General features: G+C 48.6%; 2 protein-coding genes across 2 annotated transcripts; one reads left to right on the forward strand and one right to left on the reverse strand.

Annotated features, from left to right (window-relative positions):
• The first annotated feature begins 383 nt into the window (after window positions 1-383).
• LOC122367658 lies at window positions 384-3,387 on the forward strand. The gene is made up of 4 exons (XM_043341013.1): window positions 384-695; window positions 1,151-1,417; window positions 1,794-1,947; window positions 2,238-3,387. Exons 1-4 carry the CDS (start codon window positions 693-695, stop codon window positions 3,287-3,289), a joined length of 1,476 nt encoding a protein of 491 aa, XP_043196948.1. The 5' UTR covers window positions 384-692; the 3' UTR covers window positions 3,290-3,387.
• A 2,042-nt stretch (window positions 3,388-5,429) lies between these two features.
• LOC122367734 lies at window positions 5,430-26,109 on the reverse strand. The gene is made up of 5 exons (XM_043341130.1): window positions 25,813-26,109; window positions 14,690-14,807; window positions 10,228-10,389; window positions 7,976-8,080; window positions 5,430-6,941 (listed from the first exon to the last, which is right to left on the reverse strand). The coding sequence occupies exons 1-5, from the start codon at window positions 25,844-25,846 to the stop codon at window positions 6,548-6,550; spliced, it is 813 nt and encodes a 270-aa protein (XP_043197065.1). The 5' UTR covers window positions 25,847-26,109; the 3' UTR covers window positions 5,430-6,547.
• Between the last annotated feature and the right edge of the window lie 86 nt (window positions 26,110-26,195).

Here is a 26,195-nt window from a genome sequence, read left to right on the forward strand (position 1 = left end):
TACACGGAACCATGAAGAATCCTCTGCATCTCAAACTGGGGCGAAAAGGTGAAAGTGATCGCACCAATCCTGTCGGGTTTAGTCTGCACGCACATCTCATAGCTGCTGGCTCCTCGTTGCTGGTTTTGTCCAACATATTTGCACGTAGTTGGTACAAATGTCTGACCGAATTTGAACGCAACCTTCACTTTTTACATTTACATTACCTCTGCCGTTTAAGTGCCAACAGTGAATGCCCGTCCACAATTTATGTTCTCAGCGTAGTGTCAGCGTCCCCCCGGTGGCTAACTTTCAAGAGAATATCATGGATTGAATTCACCGACTCATGAGTCCTTCACCTATGTATACCAGGCTGCGGACTTTGGTATCTTTGCATATGTCTCATCCTGTCAACACGCGGAGCAAGACGCCGAATGTGTTCATACGCGCCGACGGCAGGGGCTCACGCCGCCTCAGTGAGCAAACGTTGACGTGTCAATGTCAGACGGCTGCGTCTGCCGTCCCCATACAGTCAATAGGGCGTGCTAACAGGAGCCGTGCCGCGGGGCCGGAGCCCTTCTACAAATACACAGGATTCATTCGCAGCGGGGTATAAAACGACGCAGCGGAATACATCATGGACAATCACTGCTCAAGGGTTGTGTGGTGCCAGCGCTGTACGAAGAGCGCTTTGTGAAACAGACGCCTGTAATATGGTAAGTGAACGCCGCACCTGGTATACCTATAACCATACCGCTCCATGTCCTACAACCATAGACCCATAGAGATCTTATGCACAAGATCTTATATCTAAGAACTATGTAAGATCTTATATCCAAGATCTATATAAGAGCTTATATATAAGATATCTATCCTATAACCATCCTATGCCAATTACCACAGACTACTCTGTAATACAGTCATACATGTTGTATCTTTATGGGCCTAAAACCGTCTCTTCTGGTATGTGGTTGCAAAAATTAGGTTTTTATCCTTTAAAGATACCCATTTTAGTAAATATTCTACGAACTGCTAGAAGGTTTCCGAAGATAATGGGAAAAGACGATTTTGTTAACCAATTCTCTACAAATGTTGATTGGGGTTGATCCTGTCTAGTATTTGCGACGAAAAAAATGAGCTCTATTTGTCTCACTACTGTTCTGTGCGGCAGCTGCTGCGGTGCGTGCTGCCGCTGCTGACGGCTGCTGCAGCTGCTGGTCAGCAGCTGGACTCCCAGCCGGCCGCTGTGCCGCTGTCCAGCGCGCCGGACCCGGCCGCCGCCTCGCTACGTCTGGCCGACGGCTGGGAGGGCGTACTGGCCCGTCAGCTCGACCCCGCCTTCTCCTGCCAGGGCCGCCGCTACGGCTACTTCGCCGACGTGTTCAACGACTGCCAGCTCTTCCATGTCTGCATGCCGGTGGTGGACAGCGAGGGGAACGTAAGCGATGAAGGGAACCGTCACCTATTGTCAGTGACGCTGCCGATTGGTTTGGAGACGTTAGCTGAACTAAGTTATGTTCCTCGTCACTCTATTTTTATTTTATTTAACAACTATAATTTTGTCTTTTCGTATGGGGGTCGTCATTTCAATACCGGTAAATTAGCTGAAACGACACCACTACCTAAAGATAAAAACATTTCTATATACATAGGTAATGATTTTCATACTATGCAGATCGAGTGTAAAATCTCCACTAAAATCACTCTATCGTCTGTTTCAGGGAGCGCACTGATCTGGCTCCCAATGTATGCAATGACTGCATTAATGCACTACCATTATCGCACTATTAGCCGATTTGTATTATTCTCGGCAGACGTTGGTGGCGCAGTACAGCTTCTTCTGCGGCAACCAGACCATGTTCGACCAGGCCAGTTTGACCTGCACCCACCCGGACAGCGCTGTCGCCTGCCAGGAGGCTGAGGCCTTCTACGAAATCTCCAATGACGAGTTCTTCAAAACGGATGAAGGTATGCTGTGTCCCTTCGCATGTGCAACAGCTGCAGTCAGTACCTTTTGAATATGGCAGTTCAAATCAGGCGATTATTTGAACTGTTTGAACTCATGTTACGTCTTTATATAAAGCGGTATGTTTCTATGCATAATGGTTCGATGGGGCCTTTAACCAATTTATTCCACGGCAATTGATCATGTTAAATTTGTTCAATAACAGCAATATTTAACATTATATAACATTGTATACGAAGGATCATGAGGTACGAAATGTTACCATGACTTGCACTGTTTTTTTCTTCTTCAGGTAGCAGCGGCGGCTCGGGCTCCGGATTCTCTGGTGGCGCTGGCTCCGGGGGGTCCGGATCCGGGTTCGGCGGAGTCGGTGCCTCTGCCAGCGTTGTCCGACCTCAGGTCGTGGCACCCGGTCCAGAGAGGCCTCTGCTGGGGGCCACCAGAGCCCCTCTAGATGAGGAGGGCAACCCCATCTCAGACCCTGAATCTACACGCAGAACTGATGGTCTCCTTGGAGCAACAAGAGCCCCTCTAGATGAGGAGGGTAACCCCATCCTGAAATCAGAGGCTACTCCCAGAACTGATGGTCTCCTGGGGGCTACACGAGCCCCTCTAGATGAGGAGGGTAACCCCATCCTGAAACCAGAGGCTACTCCCAGAACTGATGGTCTCTTGGGGGCTACACGAGCCCCTCTAGATGAGGAGGGTAACCCCATCCTGAAACCAGAGGCTACTCCCAGAACTGATGGTCTCTTGGGGGCTACACGAGCCCCTCTAGATGAGGAGGGTAACCCCATCCTGAAACTAGAGGCTATCCCCAGAACTGATGGTCTATTGGGGGCTACACGAGCCCCTCTAGATGAGGAGGGTAACCCCATCCTGAAACTAGAGGCTGCCCCCAGAACTGATGGTCTATTGGGGGCTACACGAGCCCCTCTAGATAAGGAGGGTAACCCCATCCTGGAACCAGAGGCTACTCCCAGAACTGATGGTCTATTGGGGGCTACACGAGCCCCTCTAGATGAGGAGGGTAACCCTATCCTGAAACCAGAGGCTACTCCTAGAACTGATGGTCTCCTTGGAGCCACCAGAGCCCCTCTAGATGAGGAGGGTAATCCCATCCTGAAACCAGAGGCTACTCCCAGAACTGATGGTCTATTGGGGGCCACACGAGCCCCTCTAGATGAGGAGGGTAACCCCATCCTGAAACCAGAGGCTACTCCCAGAACTGATGGTCTATTGGGGGCCACACGAGCCCCTCTAGATGAGGAGGGTAACCCCATCCTGAAACCAGAGGCTACTCCCGGAACGGATGGTCTCAGAGGCACTGCTAAAGAAGAGTGAATCGAATTTTGCTATATGCGTTTTCCGAAGATTTTTTTTTATATTTTAATTCCATTGTAATTTATTAGTCCTTCGCTTAATATACATGTATGCGTTTACTTCTGTGTTATTTGAGCGATATTGACATTGTTTCTGTGAAGTACTGGAACTTAGCGCTAGAAGACTGCTGCTCAGGTCGGATGTAAACTATCATGGAACCACTTTTAATTTTCAGAGGCATACACTCGTGACTGTGGGAACTGCAACTGCTGCTATTTCCCGATGTGTAGACTGTCTTATTTGTCCAAAATGGTATAGCTAATTAAAGCAAACATATTTATTAGAATCTTTATTGTCCTTAGAGGAAATGCGCTGTAGAAATACGAAAGGGTCCTTTCGCTGGTACTATATTCATCACTGTTATTTAATCACCTAACATTGATAATAACTTATGGAACTATTTGAATATATCAACATTTTAGGCTAAAAGAGTTCAGCAATCTATTACTTCTGGTAAGAGTTATACTGCTGTCTGCTTCGACCTGCCACGTGGTACGATTTTACTGGTCTTTGATCTGTTTTTTGATGTTGTAAGTCATTAGTCTACAAAGGCAAAATTAGTTTATGTACTGAATCAAGTAAGGCGCTTTTTTCCAGCGTTTATTTTTCCTCGTTCACTCCGACTGCAGTGTGCTCAGTGCTCTAATCCATGAATGATGAACATGCTTCATGCTCGCAACGAAATAATCACGGATTAATACTGATATATGGCCACACATATCACAGAGGCTTGCTGGTCTGACGTTTCAATGTCGTTACCGTGAGATTCGTTCCCACTTCCCGCAGATCCGTTCAGTGTTTGAAGCGGGTCACAACCGGCTTAGGGCCAGTGGATCAGCAGTAGGTTCCACGTCTGACTATCTTTTCTACCATACCGGCGACGTGGTGTCGGGTATCAGCGCTGCAGCACAGTGCTCGTTTTTACGTCATGTGTGCTCCCCTGCGGCTCTGAAAAAGCCACAGCTGCTCAAAATCCACGGCCAGCAATTTATTACAATGATTGACTTCTTTTGAGGTATGGTAACAGTCTGTTTTCATGTATGCCAGCCAGTAGTTCTTCTCGGACGCGATAATGGAGTACGGCATCATAGAAAAAATATGGTTGATCAAGATTTAGCTAAAATGTATACAAAAATACTTTTAGGTGTCTTGGCTTGCTAGGAAATTCCTTGCGACTAATTTGTTGCCATTGGGGAGCCGGGAGGGAGATTAGAGTTGGAAATTGAAATACCGTGCAGCTTGTCAATCGTCAGCACTGCCGTATGAAATAAACCAGCTGTTTTGAAATAAGCGGAGACGGGTAGCCTCTAGCAGCGTAAAAAATCATCTAACACCCGCCGCTGTCACACGAGTCGTCGGAGCCGGTTTCAGTTGCGCCACCCTTTCCTCCCTCGCTGCTCTCCGGACTTCCTTGGTCGGCGCTCGCGGCACTAGAGATGAGCGTTGCGCGTTACCACATCGCCGCTCAGTTAACCCCCCCCCCCCCCGGGGGCGGTGGTGAGCCTCGTCTAGGGCCCGCGGCGGGTGGTGCAATGTGCAATACTGCAAACACGCGGGCTGAGGCCTGAGAGGATGGTCCGTTGCGGGCGGGGCGCAGCGGACGCGAGCTAACAGAGGAGGTTCAGATTGCAGCGTGACTTTTTTATATCGCACTTACCTACATTCATATTGCTTAAAGTGCATGATGTAGGTAACTACTGCCCGAGCACAACAGGATGCTGGGTTATTTGCGCGCTATTGTGGCGTTCGGCGTCTATTCTGTAGGCACACTGCTCTCATATTATGTTTTTAGTGGCTGTCAGTGTCGTAAATAAACATAGGTCACATGTTAGGCGGTTACCAGCAATCAGCATGCAATCCATATTTTGTCAAACCAGCAAGTCACACTCGGTCATCGTCCTTGTTACTAGAACCTTGAGGCATCAAAGACCAAAGAAAGAAAATCATATCACGCACTCACCTCACATCAGACATCAGCTAATCAACTATATACCTAATATAGCATTTCGCTAGGAGCGTTTAGAAAGCGATTACATTCGGCGTCCGATTACCTACGTGTAGTTCGCTTTCCGATACCAGCCACGGAATGCCTGGATAAACCTTGTTCATGTGTAGCATTGTATTTGATATTGACATAGACATGAGCATAGACCTCTAACCTCGGTATACAGATGTATGTGACATGAGGTTTGCAGCGATAACATGAAGCGTTATGACACGCACGAAGTACATACACACAGACAAGATTGGTGGTTATGGGGTCGATCATATGCTCCGATTCGGTATCATTTCGGTTAGCATTTGTGTAAAGTGCTCTGCAAATTCTGGATGTTTTAGGTATATTCTTCCATGTAAAGACACACATCGATTTCATTAGTTTTTTCTTCTTTTGGATTGCGGTGCTGCTAAAAAGTAAACAAATTGTCCAAATAGCAAACGTGACGACATGAAAGAACACATGATCATGCAGTTCAATAAGACACACAATAACGGTGTACAATCACATACAAAAACTCATGTGCTCATATAATGCGCTCCTTGACACAGCACACAATCCTCAGCAGTCAGCATATCATTATCCAAGCACCCACAGAACCATCACTTTTGAACACGCACTGTTGGTAACTAAGTAGTGGAAGTCTCAACCATTGAAAGGATCAACCGAATGGGCTTCCATGTGGTAACTGTACAACCACTTCACGTGGCAACTGGACAACATTCCCTGTGGTAACTAGACCAACTATTTCAGGTGGTAACTGGACAAACTGTCGGTAAATGGACTGGACGGTAACATTAATCTAAATCTACAAGCTTCTGAGTACAGTTGTGATGGCTGCTGTCAGCGTCACAAGGTCACATACGATATCCTGAATCTTTCGACTTTCGATGGATACCTTTGCTAACCCAATAGCTGCCTTTTTCCGGAAACACGAATGAAATTTGATTGTCTGCTCTGTAAAATGTGTTGATTGGGCCCTTCCTAATATTTCATTTTTTCAAATATCTTGAGGTCGGAAGCACGCCCTTAGTGATTCCAAAAAAAACTCATTTCTCCTGGCGAAACGTCTTATGCTTAAAACGCTTAAAACAGACTCGGGAGTCCTCTTGATCACGACTAACCACCGCCTGAATGCTTCGAGGTGGTTATTTGACATCCCCTATTACACCCGCGATACTCAAGAGGCACGACAAACCAAACCACTGCCCTTCTCTCTGACCTCACAGACTCGGCAGTCCGATCCTCAGGTCGAGCAGGCCCGCCCCATCTGTGTTGAGCGCGCCACTACCGGCCGAGTTTTCCAGCTCGGTCAGCGGAACTTCCACGGTCTCCCGCCCTCCTGCTGTCTGGGCATCAACCCCAGACTGCAGCGCGTCCACCGGAACACCTCCTGTGACCCCGATGAGGACCACCTGGCCGTCGTCAGTCGGCGGGCTCACTTCTTGCACGGGAACCGGAGGCGAGGCGCCGGCGTTGAAGCCGACGTCGCGGAAGAACTGCGAGTTGCTGGACTCGTAGAACTGTCGGGCGCCGGAGCACGCCGACCGGTCCAGGGACTCGTGGACGCACGTCAGCAGCTGCTGGTCAAACTCGGTGCCCACGTTGCAGAAGAAGCTGTCGTCAAAAGAGTGGGAGGGGTGCTGGTTAGGGCTTGGTGAGGGGTGGGTTGGCTGGGTCATATCAATGAGGCCAAAAGTGGTTAGTTTAACAAATCGTTTTTATCTAACAACATGCAAGCAAACTGCACTCTTGTCTCGCCTCTGCAAAGACATGTTCACTGGTACCAAACCTGTCCGGTTGCAGACACATGCTGCGAGTAATACGATTATCCTGCTCATCCCCACTGCTGTTCTCTACAAACTCGTCTTGCAACTGGTTTCTGGGTCATCAGATGTATCCCGTGGCATAATCACGTCGCGGGGACATATCTCACCGTTCACATAAGCCGATGCGACCAAATGCTGCAACTTGTGCTTACCCCCCCCCCCCCCCCACATGACTCGGCTACCATAAACTGGGTTGCATGAATTAGTTGTTTGAATGACCGCATAGTGTTAGCAGTCTGTCATGTGAATTTGGATGTGTTACCTTACTAAATACTTTGTTCTGATCAGCTTATTTCCCCTTGTCACATCTGACAGATTTAGCACACCTTAGATTTAACTCTGACTTCTTGTTAGTCGTTTACGGCGCTTCACTAACTTGCAGGCTCTGTTTGGTCGTTGTTTCACATTCGAAAGGCATGCTTGAACGCCTTCACTGACCTGAACTGACTGGTCTAAGTGCTCTGTCACCGAAATGTTTGGTGGGTCTTAGTACAGGTCTGGGTGCCTGCTCACCTGAATTGGTTGGCCTGAGTGCCCTGAGTACCCTGAGTACCCTCCCACATCTACACTGGCTGGTGTGAGTGTCATCATAAACCTAAACTGGTTGGGAGTGCCCTGAGCGCCCTGCGTGCTCTCACTCACCTAACTGGCTGGTCTGAGTATCCTGAGAGCCTTGAGTGGCCTCGCTCACCTGGTCTGAGTGCCCTGCGTGCCCCGAGTGTCCTCACTCACCTGGTCTGACTGTCCTGACTGCCCTGAGTGCTCTCACTCACCTAACTGGTTGGTCTGAGTGCCCTGTGTGCCCCGAGTGGCCTCACTCACCTGAACTGGTTGGTCTGAGTGCCGCTCCGGCCCGGATCACAGACGTGGTACACCCGACAGTCGTTGCTGGAGTCGGCGTAGTAGCCATACGGGAGGCCCTCGCAGCTGTAAAGTGAACAGGGTGGCAAATGGAGTTAAATAAAAAATAAAACAATCGGACTAAGTACCTATAAATATAACTAGCTTTTATAACTAACTTTTTATAACTTTTTAAATTCTAGGATATCAATTTTATCAGATTAGTATAAATGCAATTGGTCATGGCCCAGTTATGCTTTTAAAAGGCTCATCCATGTTGCGTTTCAAAATCATTACCCGATTAATTCCAGTCTTTCTGGCGTTGATCTGAAATATTTTCGAGAACATTTTGGATGTGATCGTTTTTCGACGCAGCGTTATTTATTGCTGCTTCGTTTTTCTGTCTTCGAAACATATTATTTTAAATGAAAAATATAATAGCAATTTCGTTGTCAGCAGTTCTAGCATTCAGTTGAGCTCTGAGATCCATGGTGTCTGACCCGTTTTAGATCAAGTTAGTTATGCAACGGTATTATAGGCATTTTTGAGATAATTAGATGGCAGCATCAGCTGAATAACTGACTTGTTCTTATTGGATCTGGTATGGTGCAATTAACGAACGAGTGATAAAGGAACAGCATTTACACATTTCACTGTTCAAACACATCAACTCCTGGACAGGTCAAGTTCAGACAAGGAGCATCTTGTGCTCTGCGTGTTATAAAATGGGCTGACGGACAGCGGTGGCGGTGTGCGAGTTTCGTCCTCCGTTAGGCGTCCTCGGCCTATAGCTGGAACACGTTGCCCAACTCGTAATCCGGCTACAGTCTGGAGTGTCGGCCCGGGCCGCACCGTGTCACCGCTCGTCTGAGCCGCCACTCGTCATCAGTCCGGTGTCTAAAGGTCTGTGAAGTTTTTAAAAACACACGTATCATCGCTGGTGAGAAATGGTTTGTCAAACGTCCCTGTACATATGTTGTCGTTGAATAGTCGTCTGTCTGGACAGCGTAACCTGCCTGGTAGTCGATGAATACAAAGTCAACGGAGGTCATATATTATGTTTGCTCCTGCAGCAACATATACTCCAACTGATCCTACCGATCATGCATGCTTCCAATCTTTGCAACGATCTGTCAAAATAACGTTTTGGCAGTCTTTTTATTTCAATGTCTTTTTGCTGCTGGAAAGGATGGGTTCTATGAAATGCGGAGGACTTGTCTCACATATTTTTGTTGTAAATTCTCAACTGGGTGCGGGCGCTTGTTCATCAGGGGGCATTAGTGATATCACTGTAAAGTAATGCAAAATCTAAATGCCCATGGTATACGCAGAAGACCATGAAACTCTACATGAAATTTACAGAGGATAATCGTATAGCCAGCCAAAATTACATGAGTGAATGTGTGCCAGAAAAACAATAACAGCCATGTGATTTTTGGTCCTCAAAATAAAATTGTTTTTTTATGGAAAAAGGCGATGCCTCCGGATTAGTCATTCTACAACGGGTAACGGCAAAAGTGTGCTGAACAAAAGGAATATGTAATTATGTTAAGTAATTTACTAGGTGGCGGAGAAAACTAACAACAGATGTCATTCAGAAACTAATGCTTATTCCATTAAAACACAGTCGGGACTCAATCAATGCTAAAGCTCTCTCTCTCTCTCTCTCTCTCTCTCTCTCTCTCTCTCTCTCTCTCTCTCTCTCTCTCTCTCTCTCTCTCTCTCTCTCTCTCTCTCTCTCTCTCTCTCTCTCTCTCTCTCTCTCTCTCTCTCTCTCTCTCTCTCTCTCTCTCTCTCTCTCTCTCTCTCTCTCTCTCTCTCTCTCTCTCTCTCTCTCTCTCTCTCTCTCTCTCTCTCTCTCTCTCTCTCTCTCTTTCACTCTTCCACTCTCTCTCTCCCTCCCTCTTTCTCTTCCTAAGTGATCAAAGCCGGACGAGATGTGAGAAGCATCGTTACAAACCATTCATGATTCCTGGATACACTATCTTCCTTATACCTAATACCGACCAATGTGAGCTAGCTGGCCACGTTTTGACGTTTAACCTACGACCTACACACATCATTAACGTCTACATGTACATCCTCAGGCTCCATCACGTTCCAGTATGCACTTAAACGAAAACGAAAACGCCACTAATAAAACGGCACACTCGTCTGCCAATTTTCCTACTGACCCGACCTTGTTGCTGACCTTGTGACCCCGTCTGACCCGAATAGGTGACCTCGCCGCTGACCTGAAGCTCTCATCGATCCTGCCGAGCAGCTCGGTGGCTCCGGATGACAGTCCGAGTGGTTCGTTTGACGATCCGGCGGTGGGAACCCTGGGTGCCGCCGGGTTACTGCTCCGCACCAGGCCGCTGTCAACAGCCGCTGACGGGTTCTCCTGCTTGAACCGTCTGTGGGGAGAGCCATAGGTCAGAGAGCGAGAGCGAGAGAGAGGGGGCAGAGAAAGAGAGAGAGAGAGAGAGAGAGAGAGAGAGAGAGAGAGAGAGAGAGAGAGAGAGAGAGAGAGAGAGAGAGAGGTTGACAGGAAGAGAGAGACATGCAAACGCACAGTCAGACATGTGCACGGATAAAAAATGAATCTGAGATCTGATCCCAGGATCCTGATCTCGTATCCAATGGGATGAGACATCCGAATCTAGAGATCTGGTAAAATCTTTCGTATGTTTTGTCGACATAGATATGTTTAACCCTCGCCGGACCTATTGGTTTTCTACATACGCGCCGACCGAGGGGGGTGGGGGTATATGACACCCCCCCTCGCCATTTCGCCCGTAATGAAAATAGAGCGTCGCGTAAGCAAGGGCGTGTGCGCCGTTCAGTGATGCAACGATTGGTACCCGATGATTTTAAGGTCTCGAGCCGCGATTTTGACGGCATCGTGTTTGCCTTGCTCAGGCGCGTCGAATGGTATATTTTTTTGGATGAGGTCAACTTTAGGCGCTGACCTCGGGTCACGGTCAGGTCAGAGCCCCTCAGGTCACGAACTTGGTCGAAGAAGAAGAAGTCGCATATCATCCGATTTGGCAGGTCTTCCCGAGTCCATTGATGGCTTTCCCGACTCGCCCTGATTTAATGAGGCCCTGATTTAACATTGTCAAGAGATAGGGCACGACATCAACCAACGACCGTGTTTTAACCCTCGCCGGCCGAGGGGGGGGGGGGCGGGTGCCGCCCCCCATAGGGTTTTTTCGCGATAGCTCCGAATGCGCTGGCGATAGAGAGCTGAAACTTGGCATACCTGACCTTTGATCCAAGCCGCATCTTTTGACACCAATCGCATTTTTGGGTCAGGTCAGGTCACTGACCTATGACGTCATAAGTGAACCTCTGCACGGTATTCAGATGTCGCAACTTCGCAACGCCCTCACTGCCAGAGGAGATGTCAGAGGGAAATGAAACTTGCAGGATCTAGTATCCATTATGAGTCTCACAACTTGTATATCTCGGATTTTTCCTAAAGGTCATATGAGGTCAGGTCATTTTCGTGACCTCACCATTATAAGTCAATGGGGAAAAATGAAAACTGCTATTCTGGCGCCGGGAACGATCTCCAACTATCTCAAGCACACAGAATCGTGATTTGATGCACTCCTTGCAAGGTTAGATGCGTCACTTTTGCAATGTTGACCTTGCGTGACGTCATGTATGACGTCATCAAGGTCATATTAGTTTTTCGTCAATAACTCCCGATCAAATTGAGCTAGCGAGTCGAGAAAGCCACCAATGGACTCAGGAAGACCTGCCGAATCGAATGATATGCAACATGACCTCTTTCGACCAACTTCGTGACCTGGGGGTGCTGACCTGACCTTGACCTGAGGTCAACACCCCAAGTTGACCTGACCCGAACAAAAAATATATCATTCGATGCGCCTGAGCGAGGCGAACACGATGCTGCCAAAATCGCGGCTCTGCGGCCGTTTTTTGCGAAGTTATTCACCAAAAACGGAACCGTACCCTGGGGCACTTGACCTGACCTCAGAGGTCACCGGTTGACCTAGGACCTTAAAATCGGGTACCAATCTCTGCGTCTCGTAACGGCGCACACGCTCGTTTTTTTTTCCGCGACGCGCTAGCTCCACCAGGGGCGCAACGGCGAGGGGGGGGGGGTCGTACCCGCCCCCCCCCCCCTCGGCCGGCGCGTATGTAGAAAACCAATAGGTCCGGCGAGGGTTAAATGACAGATGTCAATAAGCCGATCATATGTCATTTGGCAACTGACTGCTGTCAAACTCTGACGGCTGACTTGACATACGACATACGACTACAGTAAGTAAGCGAGCAAAACCTCCTGATAACGTAACTTGTTGGATGCTTGGCTAGGGGACATGAAAAATGATCCTATGGACTACTTGGGTCCATAGGATCTGGGTACTCGTAGTCCATAGGATCATTTTTTATATTCCCTAGCCAAGCATCCAACAAGTTATGTTATCAGAAGGTCTTGCTCGCTTACTTACTGGCTCTCAGTGACATGTAAACAAACGGAAACAAACATGGTTGACAAATAAGCATTTGATGTATGAGCTTAGTTTTAGGTATCCTCAACCACCCATTCTTCGGGATTCTTCGAAAACTTTTTGCCGCAATCTATTTCCACGGAAGTTAAAGAAACTACGAGTTGTGCTTGACAATGGATATCCATTGTCATTCCAAGCATTCTAGCGTCCAGCAATGCAGAGCTTGTCAAACGTCTGTTTGAAGCTCACTCTGAGGTCCTTTGTGATTCATAAACCGCACAACTCGTCCCATTCATTCCTCCGACTGCCTTACTCTATGTAAAGAGCACATCGTTTCGCTACTTCCTATCTTCCGAGCACGTCAATCAGGTCAATGATATTGTTTTTGAGCTGTCTCACTACACAACTGTAATACGGCCACGACTAATGACATTCTCAGCATGTAGCGACGATATGTTAGCCGTCGCCTGCTGACTGGGATACTGACTAAGTGACTAGTAATTCCTCAATCCTCATGCACAGACACATCGCGCGTGTGTCACTCACTGCTAGTGCTAGTTGACAAGTACCCGTTAAAGTGTGGCACTCATAAGCGGAATGCAGGGTTTGCAGACCTGCCGCGGAATGCAGTACGTGCAAGTGGAAGGCGTGGGCCAAAACAGACCGTTCCACACTCGCTGTTTGTTCGCCACAGAGCCGTGGTGATGACTGTCGCTGACAACACACTAGCGAGGGGTGAGCGGCAGAGACCGGACATGGCTTCAAGCGGAAGGACTCTCATCGGTTCGGGAAAGTCAAGCAGCCTTTTTATGGAGGCTGATGAATGTTCACATATCTTTTTTTCCATATCGAGCAGCTATTTTTTCACAATACTCAATCGGTTGTTCATTATTCCACAGCTTGGGTTGCACACAGCAATCCACACCGGCGCGTTGTTGTCCCAAAATGACTGGTAATCGACGAAGCCTTTTTCCGGCTCGTCGCTCTGGCTCCGACCCACACCATTTCACTGCATGGTCCAATCACCACGGCCCTTGCCCTAATGGACGAAAAAACAATCAGCGCGTGAGGTCACTACACAGTGTTCGTGCTCCACTCAGCAACGTGATAGCAGCCGATGTCTTATCCATCAGTGAATTTATCATTAATGTATGTGACTGGCGCGGCACATTGCTTCCCCAGAGGAACGCCAATCATCCATGGAGGAAGTGGCGACTCACTGCTCGCTAGATTTTTATCACCGGTTGTTTCGCCATGGAGACGTTCTCGCCGTCGTTGAACATCTTCCCGTGTGGTGGGATCTATTTGCCACAATCGGTTGCGCAAGACAACACGCAAACTGATGCTGCAACAGGCAGCGGAATCGCACATCTCTGACAACTTTCGCGCAGGGGATAAGACATCAGAGGCGTAACCGCAACCAGGAATGCTGCCCAATCAGCTGACTGCACGCGGCAAACGTGGCGCGTCTGTTCGTCACGTCACCTTCCTCTCATGACGTCATTTAGTCACTGTGTCATCTGTGGCCCTTCCCGGCGCACTCTGAATGTGTGAGCTGGTAGCTGATTACACATCGAAGTAAGACAAACAAAAACACGGCTTCTGCCCTCGGCCGGCAGTCGGCTGCGGTCGAAGAGGACGAGCGACGCGTCAGGTTCTTACACGGCTACCTGACGAAAGTAGCAGGTGAAGAAGGCTGAGACGAGCGCTGGTGACGGGGGGAAAGGGAAGCCGTGGGATCGATTGGTGACAGGGGAGCGGGTGGAGATAGATGGGCTGTCGCCGTTCAGTGCGGCTGGATAGGGAAGTCAGGTTTGGGAAAGATGGATTTTTGCAAGTGATGTGAGTGTCAGAGCGTGTCCTTGTCGCTTAGATTCAACGATTTGTCGGGATCGCGAACGACCCGCATGAAACTGTAACCGTCTATTGAGGAATACTAGAAATGCAGACCATTTGGGTCAGATGCTAGGAAGATGTGGAAGAGGAGTCGTTGAAATGCAGATAATCTGGCTCGCAGCCTAGGAAACAATGGAAACCATGCACTTTCAACCATTCAATAAAATTTTACGTTTGTTTAAGTCGGCTACCTGCGAGTAGAGTTAAAAGAATATTTTTATTTGTGCAATAACTCCTCATAGAGCGTAGTGCGAACTTTCCTCAAGCAATGAATTGTTGTTTTCCCTCGGTTCTAAACAGACATTTTACCTTCCACACTATCCAGAGGACTTACCTTTTGAACTGGTCGAACGTTTCTCCCGGCTGGAGCTCCCCGACCACGAAGAAGTTCTGGTCCACCACGCTGGTGCCCACCAGCTGTAGCTGGGCGTGTGCCGTGGCGAGCACAGCCGCTGCAACACCGGACACACATGGTCACACGTGGTCTTACACTGCGGCCTGCGCCGACCGCAGAGCCGCCCCTGTCCCATATCCCTCGGCTGATACCATGGGGCATCCGGATTGATGGTAGGTCAGAGGTGGGCTGCTTTCAGGATGTTTGGTGTTGAAATGACATAAGAACGGAGACTGACCGGGATTATAATGTCAGCATCCCTGCTACATATTGACAGCGACAGTCTTGGCGGCAGCTATTAGTCAAAATGCCTAGTTATAAGTACAGCCACACATTCTGTTCCCCATACCAAAATGAAAGCGGGAGTCAGGCCTATTTGGCTCATCTGAGAGAAGCCTAGCGCACGAATTTCTAAGACATTTCGTTTTTTAACCATTAAACAAGTACCTAACAACCAACAGCAAGCAAACATCTATCATATTGTTGCAATGTGACTGAAAGAAAGCCGGTTAGATTATTTCATCTATGAGTGGGAATTCCAATCGGTCGTTCAGGTTTTAGTGGTTTAGTGATTGCAATAAATAGCAATGGTTTGCTAATGTGCTCTTCCACCGTTTTAGCAATCTATACTACTATTTGAACAGGATCCGTCTGTTTGTTTGTTTGTTTGTCCGCCACGCCGTGTAGTGGGTTCAATTTAGCCGGCCTACAGGGCAGACGGTATATCGTAGGGGGTTGAAATTTGCACACCTTCTAGGTGACAGAGCGGGTCAGCGCCTTTTCTGGGTTTCGGCTCGCTGGGGTGCACGGTTCGCGCGTGGGGCGCGCTGGAAGAACGCCAATGAAATTTTGATCGGTTCGTAGATCTTCATTGAGAGCCGGGGTCGACAAACTTTGTGAACTAAATGCATGCCGATCGGTGGCGGGTGCCTCGCATTGGCGGATGGGCAGGTTTTAATTTGAATGAAAAGTGGCGAAAAAATGTGTTGATTGTCGCTTAATGGGTACAGTTTGTGATAGGAATTTACAAATGCACCGCGTTTGCCGCAATGCGTCACATTGGTCACAAGGCGCCATTTTTGCCGCAGCTCGCACAGTTTTGTCAAATATGACCCGATAAGGGTACAATTTAATGCCAAGATGCATGCTCAATCGCCGGGTGAAAATGCGCCGCGTTTGTCGCAATGCGCCACATATGCCACAAAGCGCCATTTCCGACAAATTCGATTAAGCGTAATGGAATGGCACGAATAGGGGCAGGGCTGGGAACACTTAAAGTCTGATATTTTAGTACTGATTGGATCCAATTATTCTGTGACCTGACATGACCCAGCGGTGTTGGTAGGGGTAGGGGTAGGGGTAGGGGTAGGGGTAGGGGTAGGGGTAGGGGTAGTGGTAGGAGTGGTAGTAGGGGTAGGGGTAGTGGTAGGGATAGTAGTAGTGGTAGGGGTAGTAGTAGGGGTAGTAGTAGGGGTAGTGGTATGGGAAGTGGTAGGGGTAGGAGTATGGGTGGTAGTAGTGGTAGGGGTAGATGTAGTGGTAGGGGTAGGGGTAGGGGTAGTGGTAGTGGTAGGGGTAGTGGTAGGGGTAGTGGTAGGGGTAGTGGTAGTGGTAGGGGTAGTGGTAGGGGTAGTGGTAGGGGTAGTGGTAGAGGTAGGGGTAGTGGTAGTGGTAGGGGTAGGGGTAGTGGTGGAGGCAAAAGTAGAACAGTGGCCCGGGCTGATCCCATCGGACGAGAGGTGACCTATGTGACCTGGCCTGACCCAAAGTGACCGAAGCTGACACCTTTGACCCGTCTTGACCCTGTATCACCCAAATTTCATCCAACAAGGCCCCCAGAACAGCTCTTTTTTAATTCTCTTCACATTTCCGTCTATATCTATGCTTCTAGACGACACATCGATTTGAAACGAACACCATTCGAAAGCAAATTGGCTGGTGCCGCAATTTTTTTCCTACCACGCAGCAAAGCAAGTGGCGCAGCCGCTTGTCTAACTTACTATTCAAACAGAATCCGTCTGTGAGTCTGTGAGTCTGTGTGTCCGCACATCGTGTAGTGGGTTCAATTAACCTCGCCTACAAGGCAGACGGTATGTCGTAGGAAGTTGAAAGTTGCACACCTTATAGGTGACAGAGCGGGTCAGCGCCTTTTCTAGGTTTCGGCTCGCTGGGGTGCACGGTTCGCGCGTGGGGCGCGCTGGAAGAACGCCAATGAAATTTTGATCGGTTCGTAGATCTTCATTGAGAGCCGGGGTCGACAAACTTTGTGGACTAAATGCATGCCGATCGGTGGCGGGTGCCTCGCATTGGCGGATGGGCAAGTTTTTAATTTGAATGAAAAGTGGCGAGATAATGTATAGATTATAAAAATGCACCGTGAAAGGTGACCAAGTATAAAAATGCACCGTGTTTGCCGCAATGCGTCACATTGGTGACAAGGCGTCATTTTTGCCGCAAATCGCACAGTTTTGTCAAATATGGTCCGATAAGGGTACAATTTGTTGCCAGGATACATGCTCAGCCAACAGGTTCAGATGCGCCGCGTTTGTCGCAATGCGCCACATATGCCACAAAGCGCCATTTCCGACAAATACGATTAAGCGTAATGGAATGGCACGAATAGGGGCAGGGCTGGGAACACTTTAAGTCTGATATTTAAGTACTGATTGGATCCAATTATTCTGTGACCTGACATGACCCGGCGGTGTTGGTAGGGGGGTAGGGGTAGGGGTAGGGGTAGGGGTAGGGGTAGTGGTAGGGGTAGGGGTAGGGGTAGTAGTAGGGGTAGTAGTAGGGGTAGTGGTAGGGGTAGTGGTAGTGGTAGTGGTAGATGTAGTGGTAGGGGTAGGGGTAGGGGTAGTAGTAGGGGTAGTGGTAGGGGTAGTGGTAGGGGTAGTGGTAGAGGTAGGAGTAGTGGTAGGGGTAGGGGTAGGGGTAGTGGTGGAGGCAAAAGTAGAACAGTGGCCCGGGCTGATCCGATCGGACGAGAGGCGACCTATGTGACCTGGCCTGACCTAAAGTGACCGGGGCTGACCCCTTTGGCCCATCTTGACCCCGTATCAGCGAAATTTCATCCAACAAAGCCCCCAGAACAGCTCTTTTTTCTCTTCACATTTCCGTCCATATCTACAGGGTGTCCGGAAAGTCCTGGCGCTTTTCAACATTGTTAAGATAAATGCCTTTGGTCCATAGATACTCAACAATAGAACGAAACAATGACCAGGAACACCAAGCCACATCCTTCTGCTAAGTGCCCATTCATTGTAACCACCGTCTGTGCCGACGACGGCCTCGACGCAAGGGCGGAAACGCCTGCGGGTTTTGACGGTGCAGGACATTTCCTGTCCTCCCATGCTGTCATGATGCGAGTGTTCAGGGACTCCAGGCTGGGATGAGAGGTGGCCTAGAGCTTATTCTGCAAAACGCGTAGCATGCCTTAGTCGAGCGGGTTAAGGCTGGGATAATAAGGTGGCCTAATCTCATTTCACCACGGTGATCTGGTCCGCCGAGCTCCTCTGTCAGTTTCGTTTGGACGGCAGCGGCGTTGTTGGGGGGCGCTCCGTGCTGTTGAAGTGCGACATGACCCTTAGGGCAAGTCGCCTTGATTGTCGTGTCCAGGAACCCCTCGTGGACCAGCCTATCAGTCATTTATTTGACCTTGACGAAGATGATGGGACATTTGTGTCCATCAGACCCAAGATTTTCTTCGATTGCCGCTGAAATGCTGGTTCAGTCTCAGCAGCTTTGGCATACCGTGGTTGTAGCTGAGTGAGAATATTTTCTAAGACATTTCCGATCTGGAGTGCACCTTTGCCTGCTCAACCGTTCGCCGGGAAACGCCGCATCGCGTTGCAACTCGCGCCTCGTTCAAGCCGCACCGGGCCCCCGCGCGCGGGCTCTCAGCGACAAGGCGCATCTTCGCCCATATACCTAGCACTGAAAACGGTTTCAAGGTCATATTTACGCGACCCCTAGCTGAGCGGTGAACGAGGGGTCATATCTGCGGTGATTGGTTGAAAGTCCAATAATCACAGCGCGCGTTAGACGACGTCCAAAAGAGGCGCCAGAACTTTCCGGACACCCTGTATGCTTCTAGCCAACATATCGATTTGAAACGAACACCATTCGAAAGCAAATTGGCTGGTGCCGCAATTTTCTCCTACCACGCAGCAAAGCAAGTGGCGCAGCCGCTTGTCTATATTACTATTTGAACAGGATCCATCTGTCTGTTTGTTTGTCCGCCACGCCGTGTAGTGGGTTCAATTTAGCCGGCCTACAGGGCAGACGGTATATCGTAGGGGGTTGAAAGTTGCACACCTTCTAGGTGACAGAGCGGGTCAGCGCCTTTTCTAGGTTTCGGCTCGCTGGGGTGCACGGTTCGCGCGTGGGGCGCGCCGGAAGAACGCCAATGAAATTTTGATCGGTTCTTATATCTTCATTGAGAGCCGGGGTCGACAAACTTTGCGGACTAAATGCATGCCGATCGGCGGCGAGTGCCTCGCATTGGCGGATCGGCAAGTTATTAATTTGAATGAAAAGTGGCGAGAGATTGTGTAGATTTTCGTTGAATGGCAACAGTTTGTGATAGGATTTTACAAATGCACCGCGTTTGCCGCAAGGCGTCACATTGGCCACAGGGCGTCATTTTTGCCGCAAATCGCACAGTTTTGTCAAATATGGTCTGATAAGAGTACAATTTGGTGCCAGGATGCATGCTCAATCGCCGGGTGAAAATGCGCCGCGTTTGTCGCAATGCGCCACATTTGTCACAAAGCACCATTTCCGACAAAATCGAGTAAGGGCAATGGAATGGCACGAATTATTCTGTGATCTGACATGACCCAGCGGTGTTGGTAGGGGTAGGGGTAGGGGTAGGGGTAGTGGTAGGGGTAGTGTAGTGGTAGGGGTAGGGGTAGGGGTAGGGGTAGGGGTAGGAGTAGTAGTAGGGGTAGGGGTAGTGGTAGGAGTAGTAGTAGGGGTAGTAGTAGGGGTAGGGTAGTGGTAGGGGTAGTGGTAGGGGTAGGAGTATGGGTAGTAGTAGTGGTAGGGGTAGGGGTAGTAGTAGGGGTAGTGGTAGGGGTAGGGGTAGTGGTAGGGGTAGTGGTAGGGGTAGGGGTAGGGGTAGTGGTAGGGGTAGTGGTAGTGGTAGGGGTAGTGGTGGAGGCAAAAGCAGAACAGTGGCCCGGGCTGATCCCAGCGGACGAGAGGTGACCATGTGACCTGGCCTGACCCAAAGCGACCGGGGCTAACCCCTTTGACCCGTCTTGACCCCGTATCACCCAAATTTCATCTAACAACGCCCTCAGAACAGTTCTTTTTTAAATTCTCTTCACATTTCCGTCCATATCTATGCTTCTAGACAACGCATCGACATGAATCAAACACCATTCGAAAGCAAACTGACTGGTGCCGCAATTTTCTCCTACCACGCAGCAAAGCAAGTGGCGCAGCCGCTTGTCTAACTTACTATTCCAACAGAATCCGTCTGTCTGTGAGTCTGTGTGTCCGCACATCGTGTAGTGGGTTCAATTTGTTACGGCTACAGGGCAGATGGTACGACGTAGGGGGCTGAAATTTGCACACCTTATAGGTGACAGAACGGGTCAGCGCCTTTTCTAGGTTTCGACTCGATGGGGTGCACGGTTGGCACGTGGGGCGCGCTGGAAGAACGCCAATGAAATTTTGATCGGTTCGTAGATCTTCATTGAGAGCCGGGGTCGACAAACTTTGTGAGCTAAATGCATGCCGATCGGTGGCGGGTGCCTCGCATTGGCGGATGGGCAAGTTTTTAATTTGAATAAAAAGTGGCGAGAGAATGTGTAGATTTTCGTTGAATGGCAACAGTTTGTGATAGGAATTTACAAATGCACCGCGTTTGTCGCATTGCGTCACATTTGTCCCAAGGCTCCATCTTCGTCGCAAATCGCACAGTTTTGTCAAATATAGTCCGATATGGGTACAATTTGGTGCCAAGATACATGCTCAATCGCCGGGTGAAAATGCGCCGCGTTTGTCGCAATGCGCCACATATGCCACAAAACACCATTTCCGACAAATACGATTAAGCGTAATGGAATGGCACGAATAGGGGCAGGGCTGGGAACACTTTAAGTCTGATATTTTAGTACTGATTGGATCCAATTATTCTGTGATCTGACATGACCCAGCGGTGTTGGTAGGGGTAGGGGTAGGGGTAGGGGTAGGGGTAGGGGTAGGGGTAGGGGTAGGGGTAGGGGTAGTGGTAGGAGTAGTAGTAGGAGTAGGGGTAGTAGTAGGGGTAGTGGTAGGGGTAGTGGTAGGGGTAGTGTAGTGGTAGGGGTAGGGATAGTGGTAGGAGTAGTAGTAGGGGTAGGGGTAGTAGTAGGGGTAGTAGTAAGGGTAGTGGTAGGGGTAGTGGTAGGGGTAGTGGTAGGGGTAGTGGTAGGGGTAGGAGTATGGGTAGTAGTAGTGGTAGGGGTAGGGGTAGGGGTAGTGGTAGGAGTAGTGGTAGGGGTAGTGGTAGGGGTAGTGGTAGGGGTAGGGGTAGTGGTAGGGGTAGTGGTGGAGGCAAAAGTAGACCAGTGGCCCGGGCTGATCCCATCGGACGAGAGGTGACCTATGTGACCTGGCCTGACCCAAAGTGACCGGGACTGACCCCTTTGACCCGTATTGACCCCGTATCACCCAAATTGCATCCAACAACGCCCTCAGAACAGTTATTTTTTACATGCTCTTCACATTTCCGTCCATATCTACGCTTCTAGACAACGCATCGACATGAATCAAACACCATTCGAAAGCAAACTGACTGGTGCCGCAATTTTCTCCTACCACGCAGCAAAGCAAGTGGCGCAGCCGCTTGTCTAACTTACTATTCAAACAGAATCCGTCTGTCTGTGAGTCTGTGTGTCCGCACATCGTGTAGTGGGTTCAATTTGTTACGCCTACAGGGCAGACGGTATGCCGTAAGAGGTTGAAATTTGCACACCTTATAGGTGACAGAGCGGGTCAGCGCCTTTTCTAGGTTCCGACTCGCTGGGGTGCACGGTTCGGGCGTGGGGCGCGCTGGAAGAACGCCAATGAAATTTTGATCGGTTCGTAGATCTTCATTGAGAGCCGGGGTCGACAAACTTTGTGAGCTAAATGCATGCCGATCGGTGACGGGTGCCTCGCATTGGCGGATGGGCAAGTTTTAATTTGAATAAATGGTGGCGAGAGAATGTGTTGATTTTCATTCAATGGGAACAATTTGTGATACGATTATACAAATGCACCGCGTTTGCCGCTATGCGCCACATATGTCCGAAGGCTTCATTTACGTCGCAAATTGCACAACTTTGTCAAATATGGTCCGATATGGGTGCAATTTGGTGCAAAGATACATGCTCATTCACCGGGTGAAAATGCACCGCGTTTGCCGTGACACGCCACATTTGTCACAAAGCGCCATTTCCGACAAAATCGATTAAGGGTAATGGAATGGCACGAATAGGAGCGGGGCTAGAAGATGTTTTAAATTCTGATTTTTTAAAAACATTTATTGGATCCAATTAGTATGTGACCTGACATGACCCAGTGGAAGGTAGTGGGAGTGGTAGGGGTAGTGGTAGTGGTAGGAGGTAGGGGTAGTGCTAGGGGTAGGGGTAGGGGTAGGGGTAGTGGTAGGAGTAGTAGTAGGGGTAGGGGTAGGGGTAGTGGTAGGAGTAGTAGTAGGGGTAGTGGTAGGGGTAGTAGTAGTGGTAGGGGTAGTAGTAGGGGTAGTAGTAGGGGTAGTAGTAGGGGTAGTAGTAGGGGTAGTGGTAGGGGTAGTGGTAGGGGTAGGAGTATGGGTAGAAGTAGTGGTAGGGGTAGGGGTAGTGGTAGTGGTAGTGGTAGAGGTAGTGGTAGTGGTAGTGGTAGTGGTAGGGGTAGTGGTAGGGGTAGGGGTAGTGGTGGAGGCAAAAGCAGAACAGTGGCCCGGGCTGATCCCAGCGGACGAGAGGTGACCTATGTGACTTGGCCTGACCCAAAGTACCGGGGCTGACCCCTTTGACCCGTCTTGACCCCGTATCACCCAAATTTCATCCAAAAACGCCCTCAGAACAGTTCTTTTTTAAATTCTCTTCACATTTCCGTCCATATCTATGCTTCTAGACGACACATCGACATGAATCAAACACCATTCGAAAGCAAATTGGCTGGTGCCGCAATTTTTTCCTATCACGCAGCAAAGCAAGTGGCGCAGCCGCTTGTCTATATTACTATTTGAGGAGGGCGTAGTTTCTGTCTATTACGAAGGTCGCGACATGGTGCTACGTAGCGCGGGTTACAGATCACACCGTTGCACCTACCGCGCTGAAATTTGCGCAAGTTATAGAACAAGGATGGACAACGTGCCTTTGAGCGGTCTCGGCTCGATCGGATCGATAGCGAGCGCGTGGCGCGTGCCCAAAAAGTGCAAATTCGCGTCATAGACTTTACATGTATAAATCGGCTGGCAAAAACGGGCGAAAATGGCTAAATTTGCCCGACACGGGTCCGTTCCCCGTGCAATATCTCGGTAGCCGTGCGCCCGATCGGCACGGGGAAAACAGCATCGTGTAGAGAATCGAACGGGCAATCGAATAGTGTGCGGTGCAGGGGTGGCACGCGCCACGTGCAAGTGTGAGGGCAATTTCATTTCAAAAAGTGCCATTTCAAACGGATTTTGGATTTTATTTTATTTTCCCTTGACCATCAGACTGAGAGAGTTGAAACAAAGTCAATTGCCAAGAGAAATGTACCGCCTCTCATGGAAAAATTGTGGACAGCTAATTGATCAAAAACAATGTGGAAAAATCGCTGAATTAAAATGGTATTTGTCCATAATGTGCCACTAAAAAGATACACGGGATTTGCTGCTTAACCTGATACGCTTGACAATTGAAAATGCTATCATTAGAAAGAGCATTCAATTCTCTCCAAGATCCAATCATCACGTTTGCATGACAAGCAACAGTATTCTTAAAAATATAAATGTTTTAAACCTCTGCAAAACGATTTTTAGCGAAAATTATCTACGCCTTTCATTTGTCTTAAAACTACGCACCTCAATTATAAAGCACATTTGACAGATTTTGAAGTAAAAAGCATGCTTATCAGACACGGGCACCTCGATGCGATGGATATTCTTTCCAAACTAAATCATTTAGCCATCAAAAAGCAATCGACCGAAATGGATAGATAACCAAACCGACACAAGAACAACCAAACATCCGTCAATCGAAAATACCCCTTTTCGCGTTGCGGAGCACGCGGGTCACCCTAGTTAGTAGCCATTTTAACGTTGAGTTATCAGGCGAAGGCACATAACTTGACCGAATCTAACTATTTACAGCGAGTGTCTTCATGACCTGACTTTATTTTAACGTTTTATTTAATCGAGTATGATTTCTGATAATATGACAAATAGGGAATAGCTATTACTTATTAGCAACTTAGTTATTGGCAACTAAGCTGAAAACTACTGAGGGTTAGCTAAGAATCTAATTTGACGAAGTCGTACAAAAAGTGACCAAATATGTGCCCGATGACCGTCATGAAGACGGCGTATTTATTTGCAGCACACACGAGCTAAAGCCAAAATAACTGAAGCTGTAATTACTGAATAAATGCATCAGTTGACGTTCAAAGAGTCTGTTTGAAGTCATGTACTCTAAATAAAATGATTATTTTTCCTTTTAATAACCATTGTGAATATGTTCATTGCTCATCAACGTGCAACATTTCATCGGTGACAATTCGTCCTCAAAGCGTGTCAGATCCATGCACAATGGCCATTTTGGCCGCTTTCGTTACTGGTTAGCATTTATCCATATCATCTCCTAAACACTTTGAATAGTGCTAAAGTAGCATGCTTCAATCTAATGCAAACCCTTCCAAGCATTGATATTTTCACTGCATGCTTCTCACTGAAAAGAACACTCCGGAGCTACATAGCTGCCGCAGTTGCTGGTACGAAGCTGTCAGCTGCTGCTCTCCACTGGAGCTGCAATTCGAAGACGATCCATTATGATAAGTAGCATTAGTAGCATGCAAAGGCCATCGATGACTCACAAGAGATATACTTCCCGCCACATTCAAGGTCTGGATTGACTAAAATCTTTAAATACTGAGGCAGTGAAAAGTCAATCGAAATGATATTTTCATTCTTTTGTCAGATACTGGAAATAAAGCCTGTCTCGTAGCTTAGTTGGTAGAGCATTGGACTCCCGGTAGTGAGAGCCCGGGTTCGAGACGCTCCGGCGCTCGATATTTGAGACTCCTGACGGGGATGGTCTGCGGTTGGTGGGAGCAGAGCAGCCGCAGCCGGTAGAAGTCAGTTGAGTGGGACAGGCCGTGTCCGGCTTTGAAGGGCAGTTTAACTTTGGCATCTAAATTCTCCCGTTACCCAGAATTGCGCCATCGGACGGTAGGGGTCGGGGTCTATGCAACAAGCTCTGCTTAGCGTGGGCTCCGCCTCTGTCAATCCGTCCATTCAAACATTCGAGCTAAATTTATAAGGAAAAAAGATACATCTGCCGTAGCTGATCGATGTCAAAATAAATAAATTGTCGAGTTTGCCAAAAAAGAAGTGATTTTTATGTTTTAAGTTACGAAGAAAGAAGTCTAGAAGTTATGCGCATCGTAAGAAATAGAAGAATTACAGGCTGAAAGGCAAATTATAAAAGACGAAAATGGTACAACCTACAAATATTTGTCCTGTATGGTCTAATGGGCAAATGTTGGCATGCATTTACCTACAGTGCCATCAACAGTTATTAGTTATTCATACAGTTTTTATTGACCATTCAATACCATTAATTTGTGTGTGATTATCCAACTATGCCGGCCATGTAATAGTTATTTGAGTTTGTTGCAAATATAATTATTTCATTTGATTGTTTTGAATGACCTCCTTACAAATTTCATCCAAAACAAACAATGTATGGATGTAAAAAGTTTCATTTTGTTAGCAGGTCATTCAAAACAATCAAATAACTGAAACGCCTTACAGTCAACAAGCAGTCACCGATATACCTTATCTCGTTATAAGGGACTCAGTAATACTCGTCTTCGGACCTCACCTGTCAGACAGATCCAGCAGACGAGTCGCTCCATGGCAGCGATCACAGAGTGCACCGTTCGACGCGAATGGCACGAGAGCACTGACGCGCTGACCTCTTCACACTGGAGGTCACTGATGACCGACGTTCACTTTAGCGGCGTGACCCTGACGGCTGGCTTACCGAGTCGACCGGGCGGGCGGCGGTGACGGGTAACCGTGCAGTGAGGCACCGGGGAGGCGCCGAGATAGAATCGCCGCAGGGCAGGAGGGACGATGTCCTCATGGGGTTGCAGGCTGTCATGTCCGTTGAGTGTGCAGAGTGGAGCGCAACTGGTTCGCAAGTCTACTTCGGTGGGGTGTCACAATGTTATTGACAGTGTCGGTGACATGTAGGGGAAGTTG

Source organism: Amphibalanus amphitrite, unplaced genomic scaffold (genome assembly GCF_019059575.1).
Source record: "Amphibalanus amphitrite isolate SeventyFive unplaced genomic scaffold, NRLGWU_Aamphi_draft 000003F_arrow, whole genome shotgun sequence".
Classification (NCBI taxonomy): Eukaryota; Metazoa; Arthropoda; class Thecostraca; order Balanomorpha; family Balanidae; genus Amphibalanus; species Amphibalanus amphitrite.

Coding starts and splice junctions, on each gene's coding strand:
- LOC122367658 (XM_043341013.1), top strand. Junction 1,418..1,793: donor TGGTGGACAGCGAGGGGAAC/GTAAGCGATGAA, acceptor TATTCTCGGCAG/ACGTTGGTGGCGCAGTACAG. Junction 1,948..2,237: donor GTTCTTCAAAACGGATGAAG/GTATGCTGTGTC, acceptor TTTCTTCTTCAG/GTAGCAGCGGCGGCTCGGGC.
- LOC122367734 (XM_043341130.1), bottom strand. CDS start 25,846: ATGGAGCGACTCGTCTGCTGGATCTGTCTGACAG. Junction 14,808..25,812: donor CTGCTGGATCTGTCTGACAG/GTGAGGTCCGAA, acceptor CCGGTGTTGCAG/CGGCTGTGCTCGCCACGGCA. Junction 8,081..10,227: donor AGGATCGATGAGAGCTTCAG/GTCAGCGGCGAG, acceptor TTCACTTTACAG/CTGCGAGGGCCTCCCGTATG.